This window comes from Chamaea fasciata, unplaced genomic scaffold (genome assembly GCF_029207755.1).
Source record: "Chamaea fasciata isolate MVZ Bird 193981 ecotype frontalis unplaced genomic scaffold, bChaFas1.0.hap1 SCAF_8, whole genome shotgun sequence".
NCBI lineage: Eukaryota > Metazoa > Chordata > Aves > Passeriformes > Sylviidae > Chamaea > Chamaea fasciata.
Genome location: NW_027094093.1, coordinates 18,373,618 through 18,387,130, shown reverse-complemented (window position 1 = coordinate 18,387,130; position 13,513 = coordinate 18,373,618). Strand labels below are relative to the sequence as shown.

Genomic DNA, 13,513 nt, shown 5'->3' with positions numbered 1-13,513 from the left:
TTCCAGACCCTGCAACCTATACATGCTACAAGAGGTTATTAATGGAATTTTTAGGGAGAGTTTCTTGTGGATTTCTTTTTGGTTAAAAATATCTCATGGGACAAAGCTGTGGTGGGTCATGACACTATACATATAAAGAAGAGAAGCAAATTAACCATAATTGTGTTATCTTCCTTTAAATCCAGTATAATAAAATATAGTGTAGCAGGGTGATACATAATGATAAATAACCCAAGTGCTGTCACTAGATGTTCAACTCTAATGCCTTTAAAACAGCAGGTTTCAGCAGCTGAGATAGATAATAGCTAAGAATGTAAAGGAGCTTCTGGGGACCTAAATCTTCAACCTGCTACTACTTTTAGTATCAGCATGGCCAACATTTTTTTCTTATTTGTTTCATCTTGCGCTACATCTTAGTTTTCTTCTACTATCCAGTTATCTGCTACAATGCCATTTCCATTCTTATTTCGATCTCTAAAAAACAAAAAAAGTTTATTGCAACCACTGATTTTAAAATGAATCCTTGATTTGGGCCCCCTTGAAAAATGAAGTGCCTCCCTAGCAAAGGTTTTAAGCTGTTGTTGCAGGATATGTGTTTGCTGTTCAGAGCCTGTGCCTGATCTTTTTCATTTCCCTTTCAGGTTTTTTTTGCAGACATAAACGCATATGGGGTTAAAGGAGTATTGTCACCACAGTAAGCTGGAGACTTAATTTTTAAAGTGTTCTTACTCTCTGTTTCAAAGCTGAGAAGAAGCAGCTCAAATACATGTGTGATTTGCTTATCTACAATAATTTTCAGAGGTTGTTGATTTATTGGCTTTGTCAAAGTGTTATTTGGAAATGTTTTCGCACAAAGTTTTGCGGGTTGTGCATTTCAGTTCTGAAACTAGATAATTTTTTAAAACAAAAAGCTGAAATTTTTTATTTAGATCAAAATCAAGCAGGTAGGTGTTTAGAGGTATTTTAATGCTTGAATTAAAGATGTCCAGGGAAGTCTCTTTGAAGGACTTATGCAAGCATTTCTATCAGCCAGACACTTTGAACAAGCCATTTCCAAATTATTTTATCACATATGCCTGGCACTAAATGTAGTTTTGATCTCAGAAGTCATATGGCTACAATTCATCAAAGAATTGAAATTCATATGCTTGGTTTTTCTAGCCAAATTTTTGTTTAAATGGATGAGCATGTCCTGTTATAAGAACCTGGAACTCCATTGGAAAACAGGGAAATATTTCCCTTCCTTTCTGCAGCACACAAATCTTGCATTATTTACTGTGTGATTGAACGAAAGAGTTACTAGGTTTGTAAGACAGGTAACCACCTACTTACCCTAGATATTTGCTGAGTGCCTTGATTCTAAAGTTGCCCACCTGCTGCCTTTTCTATTCCCTCCCTCCCTCCCTCCCTCCCTCCCTCCCTCCCTCCCTCCCTCCCTCCCTTCCTTCCTTCCTTCCTTCCTTCCTTCCTTCCTTCCTTCCTTCCTTCCTTCCTTCCTTCCTTCCTTCCTTCCTTCCTTCCTTCCTTCCTTCCTTCCTTCCTTCCTTCCTTCCTTCCTTCCTTCCTTCCTTCCTTCCTTCCTTCCTTCCTTCCTTCCTTCCTTCCTTCCTTCCTTCCTTCCTTCCTTCCTTCCTTCCTTCCTTCCTTCCTTCCTTCCTTCCTTCCTTCCTTCCTTTTTTTATATATTTTCTTTCTTTCTCCCAAGAGCCCCTTCGCTTTCTTGCCTCTTGCTCTCCTTATCTGTTCCTTCTCTCTTTCCCCTTTCCAGTAACGATTTTCTAATAACACAAGATGAAAACCTTTCCAAATAAAATCAGACATGTATTTTTGAAGGACCAAAGTGGGTATCCTAGTATGACATATTGCCGTCTTGGTATCTGAACAGTGTGGATGGAGAGGGCTCCAAAGAGGACCAAAGGTTTGGGGACTGGATTTGAGGGAAGGGAGAATGTGTATTTCTCTGAAGGTGCAGTTCAGAGCTGGGGAAGGCAGTGTTTGTGCAAACCTCAGGCATCCACCCCTGTGTGGGGCAATTTGATCTGTGACCACGTGGAGAGGGATCCTGCCTGTGCAGTGGGTCTGGCAAGAGGACAGGCAGTGGCAGTTCCCACCCCCTGCCAAACCCTGCATGTACACAGCTTTTCTCTAGAGGTGGTTGGTTGATTCATTTTGTTTATTAAAATGAGATCATATTTGTCAGATCTAGTCTGCAGGGTGAGTGAACAGCACAAAGTCCTGAGTCAGGAGGGCACAGGAGCCCCAGCACAAGGTACAGCTCTAGCTCTAAAGTGCTTGGCGCTGCTATTACTCAGAGATGGCAGGAGATGTGCTGGACTAACTGGAGGATAGTACTTTATGTCCTTATTTTTTTCTTTTCTTGGCTCAGGTGTTTTTGTAAAACTTATAAATGTCATCAAGCATCTTGTCTCTAACCTCAGGTTTGATTTGCAGTAGCATGAATCTCCTGCAAAAACTCTGGCAACTAGAGTGTTGAGCAGGGAGAGGAGCACAGTCTGAGAGATGAGGAAGAGTCAGAGACAATTTGCTTTGCTGTTGCTGTTCCATTTCAAAGCATGTGCCCTCCTCAGCCAATGTCAGGGCCGGTGCACAGTGCTGAACCTGCCTGGGACAGGACAGGCATTACCCTGGGTCAGCTCACAAATGTAAAAAACAGGACAGAAAAGAGATGTGCAATGAGATACAGCCTGTGATTAGGAAATGGAGGCACAGGGTGACTTCAGCACCTGATCAGGGTGCACAGAAAGTCAATAGCAGAACTGGAAACTGAACTTGGTGCTGCTGAGTCTTGGTTGGTGCCCTGACCACTGAACTGCAGTTCCCATCACTCAAACTCACACCAGGGCAGTGCAAAAACCAACTCAGATGCCCTCTCTGCATGTAAAATGTGAAAGCTTTCAAAAGGGACAGATGGACACACAGGGCCAAATGCTGTCGTAAACGTAATTTCTTGTTGCAGTTCAGAAAGATTATATCTCAGTTTTCTTTTAATTTGGAATTGCCAATTCAATGCGTGATGTAAAGCTTTGAGCCTTCTGAGACCTGACCTCCTGCGTTACACTTATGAGAGATACAAGTGCAAATACCACAGATGTGGTGCAAATCACCTGTGCAAACAGAAACTTTTTAGGCTGCTGTATATTTGTCTGTGCAAATAACTGTTTACCCAAGCCCGTGGCCCTAAGTGTCCATCTGTGTCCCCACTGCAAGTTTTTGTGTTTTCTGAGCAAAACCAAAGTGAAGACTGCCTCCTGCATGCATGGAGTTCACAGCTGCCTAACAGATGGTATGTGGCAGACACAGACCCCTGAACTCCTAGCATGTCTGGAGGAGCTCCTGTCTTTGTGAAGGGAAGATTCTCTTCTTCCTGTATGGAGGTGGAGACACTCTGCTTCACTGGCAGAGTGATCCTTCAGGGGACTGATTTTTGGAGGAGCTCAGTGCACTGCACAGTATCTCATCCCCAAAGCACCTGCCGGGCAGACCAGCAAATGCTGGCTGGTTTGCACCATGGACAGGCAGCCTCTAGTCCCCAGTGGGAGCCTCCCTGGCCACATGCACGAACCCCAGCTCCAGCACTCAGTCCGTGTGGGATGTCCTGCAGGATTCTGCCAGCTGTCACTTTCTGCAGGCTCACACCTGTGCAAAGTGTGGGATGTTGGCCCCCTATTCAGCTCAGGGGATTGTTTAAGGGTACCTTTTATTGCTGTGGTTTATTAGACTCACTGTGATTATTTTCCTAGCTGAGCTTCTTTGTAAATAATAATGCAATTAGACGCAAGCAGAAGTTGAGGACGCTCAGTGCCTCTAGTGTCTGAAATAACTGAGCTCGAAGATGTTGCGCAGACTGATCATTTATTCCTGGGCTCACGATGTCCTTGTGGCTGGCTGCCAGCACTGACTGTGACCCCAGGTGATGGCTCCCACCACTGCCCTGCCCCTCCACTGCCCTGGGGTGTGCAGAGCTCCCAAGCCACATGCTCCAGCAGGCTGTCTGTCCAGGTGAGCCATTCAGGGACACCACACCTCGGAAGACACCACACCTGTAAAGGTGGCAGCTCCCTCGCAGGGTGAACTGAGAGAAGAGGGAACAAGAAGACTGAGGGTTTTCCATTATCAACACTGTACTGCAAACATGCAAATCCTAAAATATGTATATGTCCCTCAACTTTCTCGCTGGATTTTTTTTTTCCTTTATATATTGAGGATTAGATTTTGGGTTGTTTCAGCTTTCAGTTTTGTTTCATTTTGGGCTTTGTTGTTGGGTTTTTTTCCTATTTGTATTCTAACAATCCAGCATTCTTTTTTTTTTTTATTATTCATAGGATTGTAAATGGAAAATGTACATGGAGATGGATGGGGATGAAATTGCAATAACCTACATAAAAGATGTGACATTCAACACTAACCTACCTGATGCAGAGATTTTAAAGATGACAAAGGTATTTACAGCCTTAAAGCTTTCACGAATTCACAGATCTCAAACAAAGACATTAAAATACCACAGCAGTCGACTTTTGTGCTTGCAGAAGCTCAATCTCTTGACAGCTTTTAAATAAAATGCACATTTTAAATAGAATTGTATCAAAATAGGAGTTAGGTATTTTGGTTCTCATTTAAGCTGACAATAATGTTAACAATAGACAAATAAGAGAAGGAACTAATTTATATTTTCTTGTTTTAATTCCATGTTTTATCCTCTGAATTTATTACCTCTTTTAATTAAAAGAATGTTCCAGGAATTGCTTTATTTTTCAAGAGAAGAAACCAATTTAAATGTTCCAGAAACTGTGTGATTTGTCTGGGGGGTTTTGTGCATTTTTTCTCTCCTTGAATTTTTTTTTTTTTTTTGTATAGTTTTAGAACTTTTACCTGGTTCTAAAACTCTCTCTTTCATGCACCAGTGGATTGCAAAGACTGAAACCTATTGCAGACAGTACAGCACTGAACATCTGCAATTCATTGTCACTGAGCATTTTACCCTGTGTCAGGACCTGCCTGTAAATATTTACCAGTAGGCATTTAGACTGATTTTCCCTAGGGAACAGAAGTTCTGTTGATGCAGAGGGCATTTTGTTAGCTATTATTTTAATTGTTTGTTTTTATTAATATGCTCCACTTGATAATAGCTAACAAAATAAATTTCTAACTGAAAAAAATTTACAGCTTGATTGCCAATTAGGATGCTGCTCTAATGTGCGCTGGTATAAACACCCAAACTCTTGAGTGCTTTTAATGGTGAATTTTTGGGGCAAAACTTGGGGGTGGGGGGAAGCTTTTGGTAATTTTTTCTACAGAAAAAAGTGAAAAGCATATTGTCAACTTTCAGAATTTTAAGGAAAATGTGATATAGGTGTATTTGCCAAAAAAGATTCTAATATTGAATTCATGCTAACACTATTTTTGTAGTTAGTGATTTCTGGAAAAACACTTATGATTTTTTTTTGTTGTTATTATTATTATGACTGTTGGTATTATTATCATTAGATTTCTGTCTGATTTTAATCTTGGATATTTCAATATTTTTTTCTTCAAAAAAGGTGTAAAGTTAAATAAACTAACAATTAGATACAGTAACATACTTCAACATTTTTATATTTGTCAAGAAATATCTCTGAGAATCTCTAGATGTTTGTTCTTGCTTTCCTCTGTAAATCTAGCACAAGCAAAAGTGTACACACACAAAATTGAAAAAGGTTTTTGCCCCCCCCCAAAAAACATTCTGTGTTGTCTCATCTGCTGTGCATTATATATGGAAATCTCTTCTCAGTTTCCTTTTGTAAACAAAGAAGTAAATATTTCAAAAATATATTGCTTTGTCTCATAAAATTTTAAGGAAAGCATTGATGTTAACAGTATGGGAATGAATGAAAAGAGGCAAATGTTGTAAATCCCTTCTGGGTGATTTAGAAACAAGTCAGGAGATGAAGAGCACCTTAGAAACTTCCACCATGTTTTTTCCAGCCACCCTTTGTAATGGAGAAATGGATTGTGGGCATAGAAGAGCACCAGTCTGTAGAATGTATTGTTACGTATGAGGTAAGCTCTAAGAAACAAATAAAATAGTTGATCCAAGACAAAACCTACACAGGAGGTGTGGAAATAACATCCTCTGGCTTTGTTATATCCTATAATCAAGTTCTCAGCAGCCTGTAATTAGTTGTAAAATATAAACTTCAGAGCAAAAGCTGAATTAAGTTTACAGATACAATGGCCTCAGACTGCTGCCTGGGATGGCTCTTCTTCTCAAGGATGAAAGCTCCTTTTGCTTCAAGTGTAATGGTCAGTGTTGTTTGCATTACTTAAAGAGGCTGGTTTTTATCTTTTGAATGATGTGCTAATTAGGAGAGCAGAGGAGCAACAGGAGAAGAAAGAAAATGAGAAATCAAGAGTAAGATAAAATAAAACCCAGAATACAATTTTATGCGATAGAAATAAGCTTTGTAAAAAGAGTTTGCAGTTACTTACAATACTGATTTTATAAAGCCTAACTCTGTCTGTCAAAAGAAGGTTAATAAATTAGATTCCAGCTCTGTCCTGAACAAGCATTCAGGCAGTGATGGAATGATGGGGAAATCCTGGACCTTGCTTGCTTGTCTCAAAAGTGAAGAAGTAGTTTTCTTTCAGGCTGAAGTTTCTCACAGGAGTCATAGGTCCTTAACAGAAAACTGAAGGATACTCCAGGAAAATTTTATTGGGGGTCCCCCTGCAAAAATACCTGCTTAGTCCAACCTCTGTTAGCAGAAAGCAATGCACATTTGATGCTCATTAATAGAACTAGTAAAATGTATTATTGTGTTTGTAGAGGAAGGCCTTCAGATCTTTCCTCCACAGGGTACAAGAATTGAAGCCATTATTCACTACCACATTTTTAGCATAATCACAAGTGCCAGCCAAAATTATCTAGAGTCTAAAAATATTTGAGAACTAGCTAAGTGGTTTTGCAAAGCAGGCTCTATATTAAAACAACTGCTGTCGCCCAGGCACTAGTGGAAGTTCCCTCATAGGGGAGCTTAGTGTGTTCTGTGTTGTGTGTTGTTACATCCTCATGCTTGTTGTGTCTCTCCTGAGCAGAGTGATGTTAGAGCTCCCAAAAGCACGAGGCACATCCAAGCTATCTGCTGGAGCAAGGTGAAAGCGCAGGACGAGGTTGAGGCAGTGCAGCTCTTGATACAGACCTCGCTCCCCAATTCGGAGGGGAATTCACGGAGCAGATCTGACTCAGGTAAGAACACACGTGAACTTCATTGCTGACATGGGCAGGGTATATGTGAGGAGAACAGCAAAACGTCAATGCACATCAACCACCCCGCTCAGCTGGGTGTCACCTGCAGATGTGCTGAGGGTACACTCGATCCCTCGGTATGTCAGCGATGAAGATAATAAGTAAGACTGGTCCCAGTATGGACCCCTGAGGGACACCACTTGTCTCTGATGTACATCAGGACTCTGAGTCGTTGACCTCTGGATGCAACCATTCAACCAATTCCTGATCCACCCAACAGTCTACCCATCAAATCCATCTCTGTCCAATTTAGAGAGAAGGATGTTGGGGGGGGGATCCTGTTAAAAGCTTTACAGGAGTCCAGATAAATGACATCTGTAGCTCTTCCCATGTCCACTGATGTTAAGATCAGGAAGCATTTTGCTCCCCTAGTCTTCATCCTACTGTCCATTGACTTGATAGGTGTGGGAAGAGAGGCTGACATTGAAGATTGAGACAAAGTCTTCCCCCCATCTGTTGCTACCAGTTTTCCAGTGCTGTTTATCAGGGGGGTACACCTTCTTGGAATTTCTTATTTTGTTAACATTGCTGAAACCCTTTTTGCTATTCTTTGCATCCCTTGCCAGGTTCAGTTCCAGCTTTGTTTTGCCCTTCCTCACTACATACCTATACAACCAAACTTCATGTCTATACTCTTCACAGACTACCTGTCCTTGTTTCCACTTCCCGTGCATTTGTTTCTTTCCCCTTACTTTGACCAGCAGTTCCCTACTCAGACACACCAGTCTCTCACCTTCTTTGCCCAATTTCTTGCTCCTGGAGAGCTCTTGCACTCTATAGAAGACTTCCTTAAAGGTCTGTCAGCTCTATTACACTGCCGTGTCCCCAGGGAATCCTATTGACTATGCCCTTGAGGAGCTGGAAGTCTGTTTTCCTGAAATTCATGAGCCGAACTTTACCTGATCTATGTCCTTCAGGACTGCAAACCCTACCAATGCATGATCATTGCAGCCCAGGCTGCCTCCAGTCTTGATGTCTCTGATTAACTTGCTTATATTGGTGGCCATCAGATCCACTTTTCCCCTTGGTAGAGCTGCCGGTTGTTACCTGTCTGAAGGGTAAGGGGGGTGCCCTGTATGCTCTTAGAGGAAGCAGGCTGGAAGCAGTCCATGGTGATAAGCTCAGGCTCAACTGGAGTGGTTTGGCCGGCTCTTCCCTCCCACCCGTAGCCACACAGCACACAGCTTTGCATGGACGTTGTGCTTGGATAAAGGACACCTCCTGTTAAAGATGTGGGTGCTCTTGCTCTGGCCAGTGCTCTTGCAGGGGGACACACATACTGAGGCTGTGGCCGCAGAAGCTGCATGTGGGGTGGCAAAAAGTTCCCTGTGGATTATGCACTGCTTTAACAAGTACAAAACTTCCAGCCTGGCAGACAGAAATGCTCCTGACATCCTGCTTTGCTCTTGAGGAATTGTAGAAGTCTTCCCATTGCATTCTTCTTCCACAGCTGAGCTTGCCCATTTGAGCCAGCCCTGGCTCATCACTGTCTGACTTCTGGAATGGTGTTTGTTATGCTGGGGCTTGATTTTTTCAGTGAGATATGTTTAATAATGCAGTGGGATCTACAATGCAGTTTTCATTTCCTAATAAATTTATGCTGCTGACAGATTCACACTTTTCTCAGTTGACTCTAGCACAGTTCTGCCTTTAAGATCTGCTGTTGTTTTTGTAAAGGTGTTTGTTAGCCAAGCTGGTTTTCTCTGAGTTCACAGTAGGGCTGCAGAAATGTTTGGGCTGAGACACCTGAGGGGCAGTACAGGAGCTAGGACAAGATACCAGTGAGCAGAGGAAGAATTTCTCAATTTTGTACACTACTGGGAACTGTAGAAGAATGGCCCTGTGAATTGAGAGGTGCTGGGTTTGGACTGCAGACGTATCTAGCATGGGTGTTCCTATTCCTAAGCAACTGTGATCCATTTGCAACACAATTACATTTTTAATGCAAATGAAACCTAGAGCATGTCCTAAAAGATACATCTTTACTCCAGATTAGCTTTGCAGATAGAGGTTACCCTGGTTTTGGGGTGATGAACCCTGCAGCCATACCAAGTGTGGTGTGTATCTTCACAGGTTGGCTCAGCTGCTGTAAGCCAAAATGGTTGCTTTTTTTTCAGTGAGTGGTGGGAGAGCTTGTCTGTCCCTTTGGCACACTGGAGGAGTTACATGGAAGCACTAATGTTTTGTCAGCAGCCAATTGAACAGGCACAGTTCAAAGGAGGCGGGTTACCAGCCAGCATGAAAGCTGTGCCTCAGCTCTAGCAAACCTTCTGACCTGTCTTCTTTACCAGACCACCTATCCCAGGTTTAAAAGACCACCAAATCCAAGCACAAAGGTAAGGGTAATACCTGTCCAACAGGCTAAAATAACCAGCAGTGAAGGTACTACCTCTGTGGTCTATCACAGAGAGAACGTACAGTATACAGAGTTGGTGGCTCAGAGACCACATGAGGGTGAAGCCCCACAGCCCATGAGAGGCAGTCCCACAGGGCACACTGGGACATCCTTGCTGGGCAGCTGGATCCTGGGCTGGCAGCTGCTGTTGGCTGTAAGGAGCAAGGACTGACCAGTCTAAAGGGAGCTCCTCGTTCAGGCAGATCAGCACTGTGCTGTCCCATAGTGCATGTGATGGCCACATGAGTGTTGATAACAAATGAGGACCCAAACTTGAATCCTGAGCCTGCTGTTTCCAGGTTTATGACGTCTGTGATTTACATCCACAGCCTTAGTAGAAGGGCACGGGGGAATGGCAGAGGCAATAGTGTCTAGCAAGTACATTTTGGCATGCATGTTTCTTTTGAAACCGTGACTTTCAAGGAGGTCAAGAAGCAGAGGAGGCAATTCCCATCTGTCTTTCTGTGAAAGAAGGTTCACCTCTAAGTGCAGGTGGAGCTATCTGCTGTGTCAGTGTCACACACACTATGACAGGGGAGACAGTTTCCTTTTGACATACTTGACAATAAGTATTCAAACAAAGTCTGGGGAAAAGAGGAGTGGAAGAGATCATCCATTACATTTTAACAGGAGCAATCCTCATGAGGACAGAGCTGCTATCCAGCTCGCACAAAACTCCCCATGGTCAATGAAGTGTTCAGTGAGAGGCAGTGAGGGTTATGCTTTCCTGTTGGAACGATATTAGCAATTTTTAAGGACAAATCATTCAAATCTCTAAAACAAAATTATTTTAGCTGCTCCCCATGGGTCTTTGGCCAGAGCTGTGGCCTCAGATAAGAGGAATTCCTGTTCTCTGCTCTACCCACAAAGTAGCAAACCAGGCAGCCTTTGCAGTTCAAATGGAAAATTTACAGCTATTGTATTTGCTAAAGGCTTTCATGGAAACCACAGGACTGACTTTCAAAACCACTTCAGTGTGATCTCTGAAAGCTACAACTTTTGTTATGACCCCAGGGCTGTGACAGTAGGTGTAGAGGGAACTGTAATACCCTGAGTTGCTCACAGTTAAGCACTGTCTGAGCCAGCCTGGCTGAAGCCTAATGCCTCACTGGCTTTTCTACATACAGAGTCAGTTTTCTGCATGAAGCTGGATGCAAAGTGGTTTGAATTCTGAATTTGTAGTAGCAACAACAACTGAAGTAGCTCTGGTGTTTATGGTACGTAGCAGTTTGAAAAGAAATTGGAGCCAGAGGAGGTGAATGTGGCTGCCGCAGCTGGGATTTGCACTGGCTCTGCACTGCTGTCCTCTCTGTGCTGGGCTGCGAACAGCACGGCTGTGCCAGATGGGAGAGATGCAGCTGGAATGCAAGGCTGCAGCAGTACTGGTATCTTGGGGTGACCTCTGTGCCAGCTCCGGAGGTCTCCAGGCTCTTTGGTAATGAAAGCTGTGGAGAAATCTGCTGAGGTTGCCAAGAGCATCACAGGGCATGTTTAAAACCAGGTTGGGTTCAAAAGACCGGGAGGCACTTGGGAGTGGGAACCCACCTGAACAGCCAAGTGGATGGCTCTGTAACTGCCTTCTAGTCTAAGCTCCACAGTCTGCAGTGGCATCAGAAATATCTGTATCACTTGCTATTTAAAAAGCCCAGCATTGTGTTCAACCATAACACTGAACATAACTCAAATCTAGGACTATTTGTTGCAAAGCTGGGAGGGAAGGGTGGCTTGAGATTCTTCCAAGAGAAACTCTGGTACCTAACCTCACACCTTTGGTAAACCTGAGAGTGGTTTTCCATTGATTCACAGACAGCTGACTCTGTTTCCACTTCCTTGCCAGGCACTGACAGTCAGTGGATGGAGACCCTGCGCATGCACCAGATAGCAAAAGCCATTTCTCTCCAGCACGGCCACCCCCACAGCCCGACCACAGTCACCCACTACCTGCCCTACCTTCGCAGCCAGGACTCCTACGCCGCTGCCGTCAGGAGGACACGCGCTCCCGTCAGCCACCAGTTCACATCCATCAGCCACTCGAGGAATTCCTCTCCCCTGTCACACAGTTTGATGAGAAACCTTTCGAATCTGCACTTGAACTCAAAGGGTAGCAGCGCCTCCAGCACGGCCTCTGACACCCCTTCAGAGAGGGACAGGTCTGCTGGCCAAGGCAGGAGCGCCTCACACAGCGCTCCCTCCCGCAGCTCCTCGGACGGGCGACGCAGCGGGACCAGCTCCCCGGTGCCCCCTCGGCACTCGGGAAGACCCAGCAGGACTCCTTTGCCAGCGGCCCCCCCGGCTTCCCAGCACCGCAGGTACCCCCGCGCCCCTCCGCAGCCCACGGCCATCCCTGGCATGCCCCCACAGGGTGACAGCGAACCCAGGAGGGGCGAAGGGGAGAGCAGAGCCAGCGAGGGCGGGTGGATAAAGGTGCAGCACGCAAGGAAACCCCACAGGCAGGCCGCCGGCAAGCCGGGAAAGGAGAGAGCCAGGGGGAGCTGGCGGGGCCGGAGGATGTTCTGAGAGGAATTTGGCCCTTTATTTACCTGAACGTTCAACCTAGAGAAGATATGCCCGCTCCTATTTAATTTGCTGCACCGAAGCCGGTACCCACCTGGCTGGGGCCTGCCAGTGGACAGGGAGAGCTGGCACCTCTCCTGTCACTGTCAGCACCAAGGGATTTGATTTGGTTTTCTCCCCTCTGTTTGGCTGCTTGTGTTCTCAGCTGACTGGATATCCACTCACTTGCTTAATATTTCAAAAATAAAATCCATAAGGCACAGCCAGGTGCCACAATGAAAGGCTCTCTGTTTCATCCTTAGGAGAGTTGTGCTGTTTCCTCTCTCCTCACCTCACTTTGCCTCTAGATGCTGAGTCCAGCTCTGAGCAGGGTCTTCTCACCCCTTGTCTAGTCTGCTTCTGCCAGGGCTCTAGGAAGAGGTAGTATTTTTATCAGACCAGCATAGTCTGAAAAAAAGGGACACAAAGAGATTTTTCTTCAGGTTCACTTTAGTAGCTTCACTTCTCCACTTTCAGTTCACCATCCCTTGTCAGGAATTTCTTACTTTGTTCCTTATTAAAAGCCCCAACATTAGCTACCCAACATCACTGAGCACTCTGTCATGTACAGAGTTGTCTTAATCAGGAGAATCAAAAACTAGGCTTTATTCTTTTGGGGGAAAAAAAATTAAAATAGAGTGAGAAGAAGGCATTGCCTTTATCATAGTGACAACTAACCCCACGGAGGTCTATGATAATATTTATCCCTGTGCAGCTGGTATTTTTTAATTGAATTTTTAAATGTGGCCAGACTGAGTCACTTTTGTCTTTCAGTATTCAGGTAGTAAAGACAAGGTCAGCAAAGTTTCTGATTAATGTGGTCTTTAGCTCTGCTGAGAACAAAGACACAGCTTAGACTCAGCTGGCATCAGAAAGTTTCTTCGTGGCCTTTTCACTCCAAGTTGATTTCACACAATTAAAAAGGAGAAAAAAAAGTTTGGGTTTTACAAGACACAAGAGAGAAAAAAAGGAAGAAACAGATAAAGGAAGCTGAATCCAAAGCAATGCATGGTACCCTCTGAAAGCCAAGGAACTGTAAATTAGAGATGCCTTTCAGAAGGGTGCTGCACACCACCCATCCCAGGTGGTACTTGCTGGCACACCATTGTGAGCAATGCCAGCAGAGCTGCTGGCATGTCACCTGCTCAGGGTGAGGGGGGTACCACCATAACCCTGTCACTGGATGTTCTCAAGGACATGTAAATTCCCTGCTCCACACAAAGGCCACTCCTGTGGGTGCATGCAACTGTCCTTTGATTGCC

The 13,513-nt window shown here is 44.3% G+C and overlaps 1 protein-coding gene across 3 annotated transcripts in view; it reads left to right on the top strand.

Moving 5' to 3' along the window:
• MAP3K20 (mitogen-activated protein kinase kinase kinase 20) overlaps positions 1 to 13,513 on the top strand; it is a 93,305-nt gene that overhangs the window by 77,752 nt on the left and 2,040 nt on the right. For 2 of the 3 annotated variants that reach the window (XR_010722129.1, XR_010722128.1), the window contains exons 17-20: positions 4,344 to 4,460; positions 5,983 to 6,057; positions 7,093 to 7,243; positions 11,536 to 12,007. Coding sequence is in view for 1 of the 3 variants with exons in the window: in XM_066189923.1 (XP_066046020.1) it covers positions 4,344 to 4,460; positions 5,983 to 6,057; positions 7,093 to 7,243; positions 11,536 to 12,215 (1,023 nt within the window). In the remaining 2 variants the exon portion in view is untranslated. Of the gene's footprint in view, positions 1 to 4,343; positions 4,461 to 5,982; positions 6,058 to 7,092; positions 7,244 to 11,535; positions 12,493 to 13,513 lie in introns of those variants that run through there. The other variant, XM_066189923.1, reaches the window with a different exon arrangement.